The following is a 17,585-nucleotide window of genomic DNA, read 5'->3' on the forward strand; positions in this document are numbered from 1 at the left end:
CCGGCCTCAGGCACTTACTAGCTGGGCAACCCTGGGCAAGTCACTTAACCCTGTTTGCCTCAGTTTCCTCATCTGTAAAATGAGCTGGAGAAGGATGGCAAACCAGTCCAGTATCTTTGCCAAGAAAACCCCAAATGGACTCATGAAGAGTCAGACATGACTGAAAAATGACTGAACAACCTCCCTGAACTCCCCCCTCATGTTCTCATCTCTCCCACAGTGCTCACCTGACCCAGGTTGTCAAAGTTGTACTTGTGTCTGACCCACCGATAACTGGCTTCAGTGCAGTCTGACTTGTTGGTGATATTTCTCGTATCCTCACCCTGGCATATGAAAAACTTCCCTTTGAAGAGCTGCTCCCAAAGAATGAGATGCATACATATGGTGGGAAAGAGAGAGAGACAGACATAGAGGGGTGGGGGAGAGATTCAGAGAGACAGACACAGAGACAGAGACAGAGAGAGGAGAGAGAGAGGAAACAGAGAGACAGACAGACAGAGACAGAGAGAGAGGAAACAGAGATAGAGACAGACAGGGAGAGAGAACAGAGAGATGGGGGAGAGAGAGAGAGGAAAGAAAGAGAGAGAGAGAAGAGATAGAGGAGAGAGACAGAGAGAGAGAGATATGGAGGAGAGAGAGAAAGTGAAAGAGAAGAGAGAGGAGAGACAGAGACAGAGAGACAGAGATAGACAGAGAGAGGAAAGAGAGAAAAAGAGAGAAGAGAGAGAGAGAGAGAGGGAGAGAGAGAGAGAGAGAGAGAGAGAGAGAGAGAGAGAGAGAGAGGAGAGAGAGAGAGAAGAGAGAGAGAAAAAGTGAAAGAGAGGGAGGGAGAGAGAGAGAGGGAGAGAGGCTGTGAGCACCCAAAAAGGCACAAGATTTCCCTCTCCACATCCCTAGCTCAGCTCAGCTCCACAGATGGGACTGGTGTTGAAAGGTTCAGACCCATTATTAGGGAAGGAGAAGAAACCTCCTCCTCCTCGTGAAAGCTAGTGGAAGGTCTCTGGAGCGGCTGGAGCCTGAACCCAAGAAAGCACAGAGATGGTACTACCCTTTCCCCAACTCCTGCTCTGGACATCCACCCACCTCCCCACCTTCTGTCATAATCCTGACCTCCCTCTTGGGCTGCGGCCTCCCTGATATGATTCAGAGAAATTGGGAGTACAAGGATACTGGTGAAGGGCTGATCAAGGCACAAGTGGGAGAAAAGGGTGACTTGGGGAGGAGGAAACTGAATGAAGGCAAAGGGGTAATTAAGGGATGGATGTTTTAGAGGAGGGGTGATGGGGGAAGGAAGAAGGCAGTAACTGATAGGGATCATACTTAAAAAGGGAATTGTGAGAGGGAAATGAAAGGGGTGAATGGGGGCTCTCAGACCCTCTGCAATGGGGTCTCCATCCCTGTATGGAGAGTAAGGGCGCAAATGATGTCAGTTCTTTGCCAAATATCAGGAGATGGGGTGGGGGAGATGTCTGAGCACTGTGTGGCTTCCATGATGAGAAGATGAGTTCGAACGCCTGGATCCTGTGGCCAGAGCACTGACAGGAGACCAGGAAATAGCCAGCCTTAGAGAATGACCCTGGGGAAAGCTGGGAGGAGGGGGTGGTGCTGGCCAGGGTTCAGTCACCTGGGAGACTTCAGCTCCTGTATGAACAACCCCGGCCCCGTTGCCACCCAGATGGTCATGGCTAGGACAACCAGAGTCAGGGGCTCTGAATTCGTGGAGGGGGAGTGGGATTGGGAAGGCATTTCTTGAGGCTAATTTGCTTCGTTGCCATGAGCAGCTTCTATTATTTTTCTCCATGGCCCCTCCCATGCTCCCCCATCCGTGGCTCCCACCCACATCTGGTCTTGCTATTCCCTGTCGGGATCTCCCAATCCTGGGGCCAAAGCAAAGCAAAGTTCCCTTTCTGGGCTGGGGGCCAAGTTTCCCCAACACTCCCCCCCCAGCCCCATCCTCCACTTCCTGTCCCGTCTGAGGCCTGCGCCTGCTGCTAACTGGGCCCAGCTGTCTAGGCTCCTGATCCCCAGCCTGGCCTCCTACCCTTCCTACCCTCCTAGGTAGGAGTGTGATAGAAGGGAAGGGATGCTGGCCCTGGAGCTTGGGGAATGGTGATGCAAGGGGACACCTCTGAAATCCTAATTCTCTTTAGGTCCCTAGAATGTCCAAACTCCACACTTATCCCTCCCTCCTTCCCCCTCTTCCCCACCTCCCCCTCCCCACCCACCATAGGGGAAAAGAAGAAAAGAGGAGAGGCTGCCCTCTCGGTTCTGCTTTTTGTTGCTGTTGCTTAAAGGGGAGAGGACAGAAGAAGAGAATGGCAGTGGTGGGAGCCCCAGGACACCCCGATTAGTGACCTAGCTTCCTGAAGATTTTCCCATCTCCGTTTGATGGGTTCGTTTCTGCCCCTCGTAACCAGGTGCCCCCCCCATCCCTTCCATTCACAGTTTCGCACTCCACAAATTCCCTAGCCCTCCTAACCTGCACTCCCAAGATGCCGAAGATGATGAAGAAGGCACAGCAGATGACCACGATGTTTCCTATGGGCTTCAGGGAGGACATCAGGGTCTCTACCACCAGTTTTAGCCCTTGGGCCCGGCTGATGACCCTGAGGGGAATGAGGAAGTAGCAGTAATGATCAAGGAAAATCTCTAAGGCAACAAAGAGGATCCAGGCCTAGAAGGGGAGAAGGCTTGATCCCACTTCAGGATCCCTGTCCTCCTCCTCCTCTCCTTTGACATTCCTGAGAAACTCAGTTGCCCCCAATCCCTGAGGTAGGCCACTCTCTGGCACAGAGCAGCCAACTCCAAGCTGCCGCCCACCTACCCCTGCTCTGGGTGGTTCTATTTATCCTTCTAACACTCAAACGTGTTACCTGAAGTGTGTGAAGGGGAAGTAGAATCTTAGGTAGGCTTGTTCTCTTAGGGCCAAAATGTTACTGGATTGGGGGATGGGTAACTTTGGGGGGTAGTCACAGTCCCTTAGGGAAGGGTTAGGGAGAGAAGTCATACCTAAGGTGGGAATTGGGAGAGGGAGATTCAAAATTCTTACAAGAAGAGTGTTACCTTGTGGGCAGGTGGGTTCATCCTTTGAGGGAAGGCTCAGTTCCCTCATATAAACCACCTTAGGAGAAAGGTAGTCACACTTCCTGAGGGAAGGATGTTACTTTAGGGAAGGTAGTTTCATCTCTTGAGTAAAAGGTGTGTTACCTTGAGGGGAGGATAGTCATGCTTCCTGGGGGGAGGGCAGTCACACTTCCTGGGGGCGAGGGTAGTCACACTTCCTGGGGGGAGGGTGTTACCTGAGTGGTCGGAGTGTTCGGAGGAGCCGAAGCACCCTAAGCATGCCCAGAATCTTGGTACCACTGTCTGAGACCATGGAAACCAGGATGTCAATGACAGAGATGAGCACAAGCAGCCCGTCCAGTATATTCCAGCTGCTCCGAAGGTAAGCCTTCTCCCCAAAGCACCAGCCTAGGGCTACTACCTGTGAACCCAGTTACCCAACCATGGTCACCTATCAGTCTTTTGATGTCCTAGGCTACCCCTTTCCCAAATCTTTTCTACTGAACCCTTCTATCTTTCCCCAACTCTCTTCTATTCAACATAATCTGCTCTGTTCTTCATAACTCTCTTCTATTCAGCTTAAGCTTTTTCCTCCCCCAGTTTTCTTACTCAACCCAATCTGCCCTTCTCCTCTGTTTTCCCGAAATCCAATAGCCTGCTCCCTCCCTCAAAATCTCTTGTACTAACCCAATCTACCCCTACCTCAACTTTATTCTACTCACCTTAGTCTGTTCCCCCCAACTCTTCTCTAGACAATCTAATTTGTCCCTCCCCAACTCTATCCAAACAGTTTTTTCCTCATAACATTCCCTCCCACCATTCTTCCCTCCCCCCAACTATTTCAACTCAGGCTGCTCTCTCCTTCAAATCTGCCCCCATCAATCTCCCAAGCTCCAGCTCTCCCCTATCCAACCCAGCCTATCTTTCCTTCAACTCTTCCTGATGCAACCAGTCCACTACCTATCCCAAGTCTCTCCCCCAATCCAACTCAGCCTGCTCCCTTCCCCTTCCTTTTGTGCTACAACAGTAGGCTCACATGGTCCCTTTCTGCCCTACCGCTCTTTGCCCCATCCTACTGTACCCTGTTTCCCTGAGCCCCCACCCCAGTAATCCACCGGGTCCCAATTGTGTGCTATCTGCCCATCACCTTCACTGTCATCTCAGCCAGAAAGATTGCAGTGAAAATATAGTTGGAAAGCGTCAAGAAGATTCGCTCCTGAGAAAGAAAAGTTGAGAGAGAAATTTTTGATGGAGGGGAAGGGAAGGGAACAAGCACTTCTAGAGCTCAGAAATTCGCAAAGGCTACAACAAATCAGGCCTTGATTTATTGTTTTGTTGATCATCTAGATTTGTTTTTGGAGAACTGGTTGTCAAACTTTAAAAGCACATCCTCGATGATCCAGGGAGAAAATAAGTGAATGTTAGGGCCAAGATCAGAATGAAGAAATCTTGAGCCTCACTTTTAGGATCTTAAGTAACAGGGAAATAGAATGTTATTGCTGCTGGGGCCCTTGAAACAATTCTAGTCTAATCCACTCCTTCCAGAGACAGGGAGTGACTTGCTCAAGGTCACTCACACAGCTACATCTATAAAGGGGAAGCAAGCTCTAACTTCACTTGTGGCCCTTATTCCCTTCCACACACACACACACACACACACACGCACACACACACACACACACACACACACACACACACACGCACACATACCACACTCCACACAGCCTTTTCCAATCATCTTAACTTTATTCTTCCCTCTTAATTATTTTCTATGTATTATGTATGTAGCTTGTTTGTACACAGTTGTTTGCTCATTGTTTCTCCCACAAGATTAGAGCTGCCTTTCTTGGTATCTTCAGCACTTAACATAGTGCTCAGCATACAGTAGGTTCTTAATAAATGCTTATTGACTGACTGGCTGACAATTTATTTTCTTGATTCTGGCCCAAGCCCATCAAACGACAGGAGCTACAATCCTAGCTGAGACTGTTCACAGACGTCCTCACTATATAATTTTGGGGATGGGGGAAGGCAGAGAGTGCATAGAAAAGAAATACATACTTTCTTTTTGATATTTGTAAGGCAAGGATTGACTATATTAAGGAGCTGGAAGAAATGGAGACAGAGAGAAAGGAAAGGACAGAAGGAGATAAATGACCAGAGATGTGGTGTTAAGAGGGAAGAGAAAGGGAGGAAAGGGAGAGGGAGAAGTAAGTGGAGATGGCAGAGAGGCGAAAGGGAGGGAGGGGAGAGAAGTGGGAGGGAAAAGAGGAAAGGGAGAAGGAGGTCTTGGAGTGAAGGATAGAGAAATGAGTACATTGGAAAAGATGCAGGGATGAGAAAGGAGAGTGGTATCTCCAGAGTTCTGCCCTTTGGGATCCTGCCCCATGATGAACAATGGGTACAGAATGAGAATAGCGTGAGCTTCAGCCCAAGGAGAAAGAAACTTGAGAGTCTTTCTGTTCTCCGCACAGCGTGGTCCACTTGGCTCCACTTAGAGCAACCTTGACTTCTCTTCTTTGCACCATCACCTGGCCCCTCCCAGTGAAAAGAGAATGCCGTATTTGCAGAAGGAAGAGGTTGGGGTTGGGACATACTCCTGAGTCAACCCCTCCTTTCTAATCCCAGGGCCCTGACAAACTTCCCTGTCACTGACATTCCCAAGGCTCACCCTTACCCCTCTGGTTGGCAGCTTCCACCCTAATGGGAAGTAGAAGCTGGAGTGGTATCCAAAATCTAAACAATGGTGGGAGGAGGGGGCTGGTGGCCGCTCTGGCAATATCCAAACAAGACATACAAGATACTAAAAACAGAAACCAGAGAACTATCTCCCAGTTCTCCAGCCTCTCCCCACCTCCAACCCAGACAAAAGCTGAAGTTACCAGAAAGGAGGAATCACCTCCAAATTTGAGGCCCAGGGCTAATGAATGGAGCATTTTCAAATCTCTGGAAGGGAGTTGAAGAAAATTATTCCCTGAAAACCTGTGGACATAGGCATTGGGCCCTGGATGCAGAGCAGGGAGGAGGCTGATCCTCTCCAAGCCAGCCAAGGAGCGCCCCCAGGACACCAGACCATTGAGCAGAGGGAGCATCTTTGGAGCCCAGACCACTGTTCCTCTATCCTGCCAGGAAAGTCCAAGCAGAGTAGATTCTTCAACCACCACAAGGCTTAAAGTTCCTGGGCATCCCTCTTGACTGACCTCAAATCAGGGACACTTTAAGCCCGAGGGCAGGGCTAAGAAAAACCAAAATGAAATGAGAGGATATAGAAACTGAATAGTAACTAACTCATCTCCTTTCTCTCTCTGTCTCTGTCTGTCTCTCTGTCCGTCTGTCTGCCTCTCTCTCTCTCCCTCTCCCTCTCCCCCTTCTTCCCTCCCTCCCTCTCTCACTGTCTGTCTGTGTTTCTGTTTCCATGTGTTTGTCCCTCTAGATCTCTGTCTCTATATCTCTCCCTATTTCTGTGACTTTGTGTCTCTATGTCTCTGTGTCCCTGGTCTCTCTCAGTGTCTCTCTATTTCTGTCTCTATGTCTCTCTATCTCCCTCTCTCTGTGTCTGTCTCAGTCTCTCTGTCTCTCTCTCTGTCTCTCTCTCTGTCTCTCTTCCCCCCTCTGTCTCTGTCTCTATCTCTGTCTCTCTGCCCCCCCCCTCTCTCTCTCTCTCACACACACACACACACACACACACACACATCCAACCTTTGGCAAAGATGCTTACTTCTACCTCCTTGCTACGAGCACAGACTCTCTCACACAAACCCTGCCTCTCCCACTAAGATAGGGAGACAAGCATTCTCCCTTTTCAAGAATGGGATTGTTGTGAGGGTCAAATGAGATAACAAAGGTAAGTGCTTTGCCAGCCTCGAAGCACTACATTAATGCTGGCTATTGTACTGTTGATGATGGTTTATTCCCCGTGCTACTGAGGGGACCATGTGCAAAAGGCTGAGGTAGCCGTCTCCTTTAAGGGAAACACCACTAGTTGTGGGTACAACGACCAGATTTTCCAAATCCCAAGCTGAGTATGAATGGCCCAGCGTCATTTCTCTGCTGCCACAATAGTGTAGACTTTTAAGTTAGTTTGGAGACCTCGGAGGCTTTGGCACAAGAGAGGTCATGGTCAATTGCCACCACCAGGACGTGTGCCCAAGAAGTGTGTCTCCTATGTGAGTAGCAATAGTAACTTGAGCTAGAAGGCCTACATTTTTTCAAGTGTCCTCAAATATTCCTTCAACCTGTACTTCTCCATTTTCTTTAACTCCCAGTCTCTTGTGACTTGTGTGTATTTTTATTGTAACATTTGCTGACTCCATTAATTCAGTTACTACTTGCCAAAATATTAGAATTTCCAGGACATTTCAGATGGTTTATGAGGGCAATGGGACAGAATATTTGAAATGGGGACAATCCTGGGAAATCCAGGACACGGGATTGTTTCAGACATGCGGAATGGGGGCCAGGTGAGAGGGTGGGGATGGGGTACTCACGGCACTGTGGGGGTCAATTTTGGGGCGCTCCATGGCAATGGTGATACAGTTGAGAAAGATAATGACCAGGACAACATGGTCAAACATCTTGTGGGTGATGATTTTATGGCACATCAGTCGGAACCTGGCCCAGGATAGAGAAATACAGAGGAGAAAGAGACAGGGACAGAGACAAGGAGGAAGGGTATGTCACGGAAAAGTGAGAGAGACAAGGGCAGAGAGTGACCACGGGACAGAAAAAGACAAAGAGAGACACAGGGTTCACATCCAAACTTCCTTTTCCCATCCGAGGACTTCCTACTCCGGGGGTGATCAGCCCCCTTTGGTGGCCTCATCTCCCTAAGGCTAAGGGTGCCTTGATTGGGGTAGAAGGAGACTGCCCCACTCAAATCTGGGCCCTATCAAGATGACTAAATGAGTGTAGGTAAGGTGAAGGGTAAAGGTTCATGGAATTTAGAGTTGATAGGGACCTTGGAAGCAAGCCAGTTCAACTCTTTCATTTTACAAATGAGGAAACAGAGGCCCATAAGGTAAAGTCATTTGTTCAATGTCACACACTTAAGTATCAGAAGTGGGATTTGAACCCAAATCCTTTGACTTCAGAGCTGGTTCTTTTCCCACTGCACTGCCACAATGCCACCCCAGGAGATCAGGGTCCCCTCTTACTTAGACTGAGGAGGAAAGATGTAGGCAGACCAAGTATCTCTCTCCCTGCAGCAGGTGGGGAGCCAAGATCGGATCCATGCTCTTATCCGCTCACCTTTGCTCTGCAGAAAGAACAGTTTGTAAAAGGAAGAAGGGACCAAGGTCCAGACTTCCCTCCAGATTCTCCCAGTTTCTAATCCCTCATTGTCTCAGGCCTTCCCTTTTCTCATTTTTAGGATCAAAGATTAAGATCCAGTAGGCTGTCCAGTCCCACCTCCTTTATTTCATAGGTAAGGAAATGAGATTCAAAGTTAGATAGCTAGTAAGGGACAGTGTCATCTTTTCAACCCCCATCCTATCTTCTAAGAGCCCCTTTCCCTCCCACCCTTTCTTCCCCATCTTCTCAACTCCTCTCCTCAGCCCCCTCTCCCCATCTCCTTAGCCCCCTCTCCCTATCTTCTCAGCCCCCAATCTCCATCTCCTCAGCCCCCTCTCCCTATCTCCTCAGCCCCCTCTCCTCTATTTCTTCACTCCCTCTGCCCCATCTCTTCAGCCCCTTCCTCTTCCATCCCCTTAGCACTCTCACCCCCATCTCAACCCCTCTCCTATCCCCTCTCCTGCTGTCTTCACCTCTCATTTTCTCCCCATTGCCTCTCCACTCTCCTCCTTGGTCCCTCATTTCCATTATTCTCCCATATCCCTCTTTTGCTCCTCCCCCCCAATCTGTCTCAGTCACCGACTCCATTTTTGCTATTCTTTGGAGACATGTCAATTATCTAACCTCATTCCCAATAACATCTGTTTGTTTAAAGATACACCTGAGTAGAAGGAACATATCCTATACCCTTCAAATCTGTTCATGCTGAACTCCAAGTATCTCTGAGATCTGCCTCCAGCCTCTATCACATCCCTTTATCCTTACCCACCATACCCACAGCTTAATTGAACTGCAAGAGTTGAAGGAAGGAGTTTTCAGGCAGAGTGATGAATAAGATCTTACCCTGGAATTAGGGAACTTAATATGGGTGAGGGGGGAGGGGAGAAATCAGCACAGAAAGATGAATGATTGGTTTCTCCCAGGCACAGAGGGAGGGCTATGAAAGATTCATACACATATGCCCCCAAAACCATTCATATCCACCAACTACCTCAGAGCTAACAGGTCCAGGCACAAAATGAAGCCTGCTCCCTTATTTTCTGGGTCAGAGCAGGGGAAAGGGAGACAAAGGCACAATCATTGGAGAAACTTCCAGGTCAAAGGAACCAAAAGATGCCTAGATCCTACCCAAGAGATGACTACCATCTGGGATCCTAGGGGAGCTGAACTCCACTGAGTAATGATTGAAATAGAATGTTCTCTTTGGACCAAATGGTGGGGGTGGGAAGGACAGAAGAAGGGTGGAGGAGGAAGCGGAGGGATTGACCTCTAGGTAGAACAACCCTCTTCTTCATTTTATCTTCCACACCTAAGTGGCCCTCACCATATTGCCCTCATCATCAGCATCATCCCCTTCTAGCTGGGGCTCATCTAGCTGCACATTTCGGTCAGCATGACCTGATGCCGTCTTGCCATTGCAGTCTTGGTGCTCGGAGGCTGAGTTCTGGCTACTGGCTGTTCGATACGCTCCAGGTACTTGGAGAGTGTCCTGGAGGTCAAACGAGCCTTTGGCCTCTCTGTCCAGAGAACCTGCCCGGGGGTCGCTTCCCACCCGGCTGGCCTGGTCCTCATCTGAGGTTTCATCCTCCTCCATGCTCTCCCGCCCTTCCCCAGACAACAGCGACCGACGCTCCCCGCTTGGACTCCGTCGCTTCAGGCTGGGCGCCCGGCCAAGACTGTTCCAGCTGGACCGTCGGCTGTTCCAGCTGCTCGCTGCACTCCAAGGGCTGTGGGGGGAGCTTCGGACACTGGGCTAGGGAGGGGGCCAAGTGGGATGAGAGGTCAGCCAAGCTGCTCTCCCCTCTGGCCTCTCTATCACATCCCCAACCTCCTGCCTTCCACTGCACCATCACTTCCCACAGAAATGGAGAGGGACAAGGAAAGAGGATGGAGATGGGAGGAAGGAGGCAAAAGATGCCTCATCATCTGTTGAATTCCTATCCAGCCTCTTTAAAACCCAACTCAAATGCCATCTTCTCCATGAAGTCTTCCCGGATCTTTCCCCAGTCAGGAATGACTTTCCTCTCAGGCCTCACAGAACATTTGTTTTGCATCTCTCAAATACATTAGCCATGTAATTTGTGTGGGCTGTAAATCATGGGGTCAGCTTTTAGAACTGGAAGGAACCTTAGAATTTATTTAGTCCGGCCTCCTCATTTTACAGATGAAGAGATGGTGGCCTAGATAGTTGAAGTGATGCCCAGAGTCACATAGGTAATAAGTGTCGGAGGCAGGATTTTAGCTTGGGTCTTCTTGATTCCAAACCCACTGCCCAGTCCACTCAATCTGGGCCCTATCCATTCTGCTCAATCTGTGCATGTGTTATATCCAGACTGTAAATTTCACAAAGGCAGGGACCAGGTCTTTCCCAAATTTTCTGTCTCCCTCAATGCCTAGGGCTTTGCACACTATAAACACTTAATAGATGAATTGACAGGGGAAGGTAATTGATACTGTTGCAAAAATTAGAGGATTAGTAGCTGAACTCTATTGTCTTCACTGTGTGAAGTGTTCTGGGGATTGTCTAGGCAGCATCCTTCCTCTTAAAGCTGACTAAACAGAAGCCCCCCATTTGCTCCATTCCCAATCTTCTCTTTCCTCTTAATTGCCTCTTCCCCTAGATGTGTTGTTTATCCCATTAGAATGTAATTTTTTGAGGGCAGAACCAGTCTTGCTTTTATCTATCTAGCATAATGCTTGGCACACAGAAAGCTCTCAATAAATTTTCATTCATTCATTCATTCATGTATTCCTCCTCCTGCCCCTTCACATCAATCTCTACCAATCTCTTCCCATTTTCTCCACCAGGGCCCCAGCCTCCACCCCCTCCCCCGAAAACCTCTTCCACCCATTTCCTCCCTTTGGTCACCTACCATGGGCAGCGAACTTCAATGACACCCACCCCCATCTTCCTTCCAACATCACACTTCCAGCCCTCTGTCCCACCCCAAATACAGACATGGCCCTACCGGTGACTTCATCTCATGGGCCACATTGGGGTCGTTGGAGCCACTGCCACTGGGTCTTCGAGAAGCAGAGCCTGAAGCCTCCCCTAACCCAACACTCTTGGGCAAAGGCATGGGTGTGGCAGCAGTATGGATGATGAGGGGTGGCAGAAGACTCCTCCTTAGCTCTGGGTGCTCTCCCAGGGACATCACTAGAGAACAGAAATCCTAGTTACCTTTTAAGCCACCCGAAGGTTCATACATTTCCCTTTTACTCCCCAGCCCAGGAGCAAGGGCTACTCACAGGCTAAGTGCTTCTTCCTGTCCCCCTTCCCATCCAGGCTTGGTGAGAAGAAATCTGTCTCCGACTCAGATTTGGTGGCATCTCCCTAGGGAGAGGGAGAGGAGGGGAGAGTCAGGACTCTGGGGCTTTTCAACACCACAGGGAGCACCCGGGATTACACACATACACACCACAGGAACTATTGATCACAACATGAGCCATGCACCTGCATCTGTTCACACCAGGAGGCCCTGTTCTCACAAAGTCAGGCTCCCCTGGGGCCAGCCTGAGCTAGAATTGCATGGACTCCTCTGACCCCAATAAGCCACAAGTCAGTGGAAAATGTTTCTAACTCCGATGGCCACAAAGAGAACTGGATCATTTGGGAACTCAGCTCCCAGTGACCTCAGGTGGGTGAACTGGATTGTGCTGGAATGGGAGTGGGATTTGGTGGTTCACAAGCTGGAGCTCTGAAGTGGCAGATGGAGCCTCATTATTAACTGGCCACCTGGGCTTCTGCAGCCCTCCCCTCCAGGGCTCCCTATTCCCTCTGCCCAAGCAAAGCCTGGGTGAGATCCTTGAGGGAGACTCAGCCCCTACATAGCAGGTAGTCCCTGTCCCAAGCAGTTTCTTTTGTTCTGTTTCACTTCAGGACCCTACATTTCTGAGATCCGACCTGCTCCTGGCTTTCTCTCTGCCTTTCTTGCCACCTTTCTGTCTCAATCCCTCTTCTCATCTCTGGGATGGCCTTTTCTCCCTTCTTAACAGGTCAGTAGGTTTCCCAGTAATTGCACACTCGTCCTTAAGTTATTAAAAAAAATCTTGATTGCTACTTTTGATAAGGATATAAATATTGCTTAATTGGCATCTCAGGGGAACATTTTCATTAACTCAGTTTACATCCCTAACAAGGCCTTTAATTATCAAGTGGGAGCTCTGGGGTGCTGCTCCAGGAGGCAGAGCCTCCTGGGGATCCTGGTTTAATGTTCTCCCTCTCTCTCCTTAAGTCCCTAATTTCATTCCCTGCACCTTGAAGCCCCTAGGGACCACCATGTCTACAGTGGGGGGATAGGCCTAAGGGGAGACCAAAGAACAGGAACTTCTCTGTTCCCAATTTACTTCTCTGGATGCAAAAAGGAGTTGAATTAAAACTAAAATGAAACACTTAATACTCCTAGTGTTTGGGTAGTATTAAAACCGTGGGTATGGTTCTGGAAGAAGCTTCCCCACCTCTTCCAGTGGCCCTACCCCAACCTAAGCAGCTCATAGGAGGAACCCCATAGAGCCAAAAGCCTGGGAAAAGAATAAAGGGAGAAGGGGCCATGGGGCTGGGAGTCCTTTATCATCTAAGATCTGAATGGCTCAAAATTATCTCACACACGCACATATAAATATATATATCTATATATACTTGATTCTAAGTCACTTCCATCACAATCTGGTGAGGATGGGTGGGGGGCTTTTTCCCCCATCAAGGAGCCAGAGCCAAGAAGGATCCTAGCAAGGACAGCTTCCTCTTTGAGCTCATCAAGAGGGAAGGGACTTAAAATCAAAGTCAGCTTCACGACATCCACAGAAACCACCAAGGTAACCACAACCACCAACGCAGGCAAGAGTGAAGGACCAGAGGAACACCAAAACGGGAGGGATGGCAGTGGGAGGGAAGCACAAGGCTGGTAGAGGTCAGACAGAGGGGGAGAGGTCATGCCGAACGGGTACCTACCCCTAAGGAGTCGACAGGCAGCTGAATACAGCTTAACTGTCCACCTGCATCTTCCCGTTTGCTGATTTCCTACAGGGAGAGGGGGGAGGCAGGGTGGGCACTGGTCACAGTTGCACAGGATTTCAAATATCCGAATCGAGAATGGAGAGTAAGGAGGGAAAATCACCTCCGGCACAGTGAAAAACAAGAGACACTTGGGGGCATGGTTTAGACGGAAGTGCATGGTGGGGAAGAGCAAAACGGGGATCATCCTGGGGGTCAGGGTGAAAGCCCCCTCAGGTTCCTGGGTTAAGAGGAAAGTGAAGGAGTGAGAGGTAAAGCCATGAAGGTGAGGGGCAGGAACAGATGTAGAGACCACTGAGGCAAGGACAAAAAAGATAGGAAGATAGCAGTCAAAAGTAGAATTACAGGACATTAGATGTAGAAGGGACTTAAAGAAATTATTTCTTTGGTTAAAATCCCAGTATTACTGCTTGTCCTTTGGGTCTCAGCGTTCTCACGTGTAAAATGAGAATGCTGAAGTACGTAGCTTCCAAGGTTCCACTCAGCTCAAAATTGATGATCTGATCAAAGGGTGGGGAACCTGGGGCCTCAGGGCCACATTTGGCCCTCTAGGTCCTCAAGTGCTACCCTTTGACTGAATCCACACTTCACAGAGAGTCCTTGGGTGCAGTCTTTTGACCAAGTCCAGGTTTTACAGAACAAATCCTTTCATTAAGGGGATTTATTCTGTCAAGTTTGGATCTGGTCAAATGGCTACACTTGAGGACCTAGAGAGCCACATGTGGCCTTGAGGTTCCAGGTTCCCCACCCTTGATCTAGTCCAACCCTTTCATTTTACAGATAAGAAAAGAGGCCTCCCCAAATGAAATGAATTACCCAAGGTCACACCAATAGTGTCAGAGCCAGGACTAGGGCCCAGGTCTCCAGAGTCCTCAAAGGCAAGGGAGTTGGGAAAGGGGTGTGTGTGTGTGTGTGTGTGTGTAGTGGGGGAGTTTCGGCAGAAACCAGGCTAAGGGGCGGAAAGACAAAGAAGAGGCCCTCTTGTCTCATACCCTTGAACTAAGTTGTTTCAAACGAAGGGTCTCTAAAAGTGACCCCTTTGAGAGGGAATGTGACAATATGACACGGTAATAATATCCCTTTATAGCAAATAATAGTTTCATAACAGGCCTTGAGTCTGAGAATTTAATGGAGTAATACATAGTACTGGGATTCGGGTGCCTCTCACTGAGCAGCAAAGCACCATCGCAGAGAAATTTGTTCAGCCCAAGCTCACCCTGTACACTGAAGTTGGGAGACTACTAGAATACTTCCTTCCCTCTGCATCTGGGAAAGCTATTTCTAATTCAATCCACCAAAATGGCAGTTGGGAAGTAGGTTCTCAGATATCTGCTGCTAATGTGTGGCTTTTGGGTTTTTTTTAAATGGAAACGTGGGATCTAAAAACCATTTTCTTCTTTTTTTTTGGAAGCAGTTGGGGTTAAGTGACTTGCCCAGGCTCACATAGATAGTAAGTATCTAAGGCAAATTTGAACTCAGGTCCTCCTGATTCTGGTGCCAGTGCCCTATCCACTGCACCACCTAGCTGCCCCACCATTTCCTTTGGAAGGAGAATCAGAACTGAGATGAATGACATCCCAGCCTCAATGATGTTACCCTTTACTATTCACATGAAGAGCTGAAGGTATATAGATGCCCCTGCCCCTAAGAGAGACCTCTAGCCCCGAACCTCAGAGTTATGAAAAGGATGTGGGTAGGACTGGGACCTCAGAGGCCATCTAATTCAGGGGTTCTTAACCTGGGGGTATTTTGATAACCATATTTCCATATAATTGGTTTCCTTTGTAATTTATTTTATGCATATAAAATAATTGTGAGACGGGCCTCCACAGCCTTTCCCAGACTACCAAAGCAGTTGCTGACAAAAAAAAAATCAGTTAAGAACCCTTTGTTTTACAGAGGCCCAGGTAATAAGCATCAGAAGTAGGATCTGAACCCGGGTTTTTTCATATATATTTAGAACTCTTCCCATCATCACCCACTCCTCAACCTTACTCCCAACTTTGGGGAATGAATATTCTACTGTCCACGTATAAGTCAGGTCCCAAACACTCTATTGGGAAGGGCAGATTTGCTCTGAATTCTTCCCATCACCTGAACCTGCAGCCTGTGAATTTACTTAATCCATAGGAAGAGTAAATAGGGTGAATTCCAAGATTCCTCAGGAAGGGAAAACACCAGGAAGAGTCTTGGTGCAAAGTCTCTCTTCCAGGGGGGACAGTCTGGACATGACTGGCTAGGGAGAACCAAGATTTCCGAATTCTAAACTGTAGAATCTCGAAGATCACTGTTGCAGGATACCGTCTCCTTTTTTCCCCCCCAGACAGGAGGGTGACATTGGCAGAACCAGCACCAAGGCAGCCTCCTGGGCTTGATCGTTTAGATGGCTACTCCTCCTTCTCCCTCCATCGCGCCCCCCCTCCCGCCCCCGCGCCGGAGTAGGGCACAGATTGTAAACCCTCCCCCCCACTCCCACCCAACCACCATCGCCAAGATCTAGAATGGCCCACCATCCACCCAACAGGACTAGGGTCACCCCACCCTAGGGTATGAGGAGCCCCAGCCGGCTCTATCTGTCCTCTCGAAGACTCTGCTGCTGCTTAGCAACCAGGCGCCCAGCACAGCTGCACTCAAATTAACAAGGTGTTTGCTGAAAGGGACAATGGGGGTGGGGGAGCCCGGAGAGGCCTCTTCTGCGGGGGTGGCGGTGAGGGAGATGGACCTAGGAGTCAGTGACCCGCAAAGACCGGAGAGGGGTACATCTGGGTTGTAAACTTGGAAAGACGGATATTCAGAAGGCAGCACTTGAGAGAGGGAGGGAGATGGGAGAGAGAGCAGGCCAGTTTCCCATTTCCTCTTCATTAGGTGGGGAGGTTCTCAGGGGAAACCCTAGATCCCTGGTGTTTTCTGGATCTCCAGTTCAAAAGCCGGGAGGGGTCTGCCCTGGCCTCAGAGTGCGAATATGGAAGTGTCCCCCTCCCCTTTCTGGCCAACCCCCATGGCCTGGGTAGAAGCTCCAGGCATTCTGTGCTTCTAACAGCGAGCCTAAAGAGGGAGGAGGAATGGCGGCATGAATGCAATCCAAGTCAATTTTCTAAAAAGGTATATAGTGCCTACCAAATGCAAAGTTCGTGCACTGGGAGGGGGGGGGGATCGGAGGGTGGGCCGGCGGCGGCAAGGCCATTAACCCTTTCCTGCCTGAGAAGTCAAACAGTAAATCCCTCTCAATCTCCCTTCCACTAAGCAGTTATTTGCCACTCCAGGATCGAGAGCGCCATTACGAGGCTGCTAACTACCTAAAGAAGCTTTGGCTCACGGCCACTCTCCTCTTCTGGACGCCTTCCTTCCTCTCCTCCCCGCTCCCCCCCCCCCCCCCCCCGCCCCGCCTCCCCCAGCAGCCGTTCTTCTGGGCCAGAGAGATGGGGAAGATAAATGGATAACTACAGACTGAATACCCAAGGTGGGGAGGGAGGCCGGCGTGCGCTGGAGCGCAGGAGACGCAGCCTCCTCGCAGACCTCGGCCATGGTCAGGCCCAGTTTATCCCCTCTCTGTCCCCAATCCCCGCCTGCTGGGAATAGGCCTCCCCAAGGTTCTGGGAACCCAGAAGGAAAATAGATTCTCCCCCTTCACACACCCATCTCTACCATCCCCTCCCACCCCGCCGGGTATTTATAGCCAGGGCCGCAGCGGGAGTTTCCACCCCGGTCACCGGGAAAGAATTGGCCCGACAGCTTTTTGACGCCCAACCAGGAGGTTTTTCCAGGCGCCCAGCGGGACCCCGAAGAAGGAGCATCAGGGAGGAAGGGAGGAAGGGAAGGAAAACCGAGGCAGGAGAAATGAGGGCGGGGGCGTGGCCTTGCAGAGGAGGCCTTCAGAAAGACACTGGACCAGACCGCCAGGGCTCAGCTAAGGCTGGATCAATGGTAATCAATATTAATCGATGACGGGGCCTGTGACGGAGGCGGAGGCGTGATCTGGAAATAGACGACTCATTTCCATTTTAGAGGTCGCTAACTGAGCTCATTTCTCAGTGTGTCTGCATCACTCCAACCCCGAGGCCATAGTCTCTGAGGCACGGTTGGAGAAGAGGAAGAGGAGCGAAAGGTGGCTGATGAACGCCCTTTTTGTCCCAGTGATAGGTCGCACTCTCTAGATCAAGACGTTATGTTGTTTTATACACCTTCTCCCCGCAAGATTTCCCCAAAGAAAACAGGTCGT

General features: G+C 49.7%; 1 protein-coding gene across 9 annotated transcripts in view; it reads right to left on the bottom strand.

Moving 5' to 3' along the window:
- The window catches only part of CACNA1G (calcium voltage-gated channel subunit alpha1 G), an 87,340-nt gene that overhangs the window by 24,821 nt on the left and 44,934 nt on the right, over positions 1–17,585 (bottom strand). For 6 of the 9 annotated variants that reach the window (XM_036754050.1, XM_036754046.1, XM_036754042.1 and 3 more), the window contains exons 14-23: positions 13,304–13,372; positions 11,602–11,686; positions 11,322–11,509; positions 9,677–10,105; positions 8,217–8,317; positions 7,551–7,674; positions 4,211–4,279; positions 3,300–3,484; positions 2,480–2,606; positions 228–353 (exon numbers count right to left, since the gene is read on the bottom strand). In XM_036754050.1, coding sequence (XP_036609945.1) covers positions 228–353; positions 2,480–2,606; positions 3,300–3,484; positions 4,211–4,279; positions 7,551–7,674; positions 8,217–8,317; positions 9,677–10,105; positions 11,322–11,509; positions 11,602–11,686; positions 13,304–13,372 — 1,503 coding nt within the window. The remainder of the gene's footprint in view (positions 1–227; positions 354–2,479; positions 2,607–3,299; positions 3,485–4,210; positions 4,280–7,550; positions 7,675–8,216; positions 8,318–9,676; positions 10,106–11,321; positions 11,510–11,601; positions 11,687–13,303; positions 13,373–17,585) is intronic. The other 3 variants (XM_036754049.1, XM_036754043.1, XM_036754048.1) reach the window with 1 other exon arrangement.

The sequence above is a fragment of the Trichosurus vulpecula genome, chromosome 4, assembly GCF_011100635.1.
Source record: "Trichosurus vulpecula isolate mTriVul1 chromosome 4, mTriVul1.pri, whole genome shotgun sequence".
NCBI lineage: Eukaryota > Metazoa > Chordata > Mammalia > Diprotodontia > Phalangeridae > Trichosurus > Trichosurus vulpecula.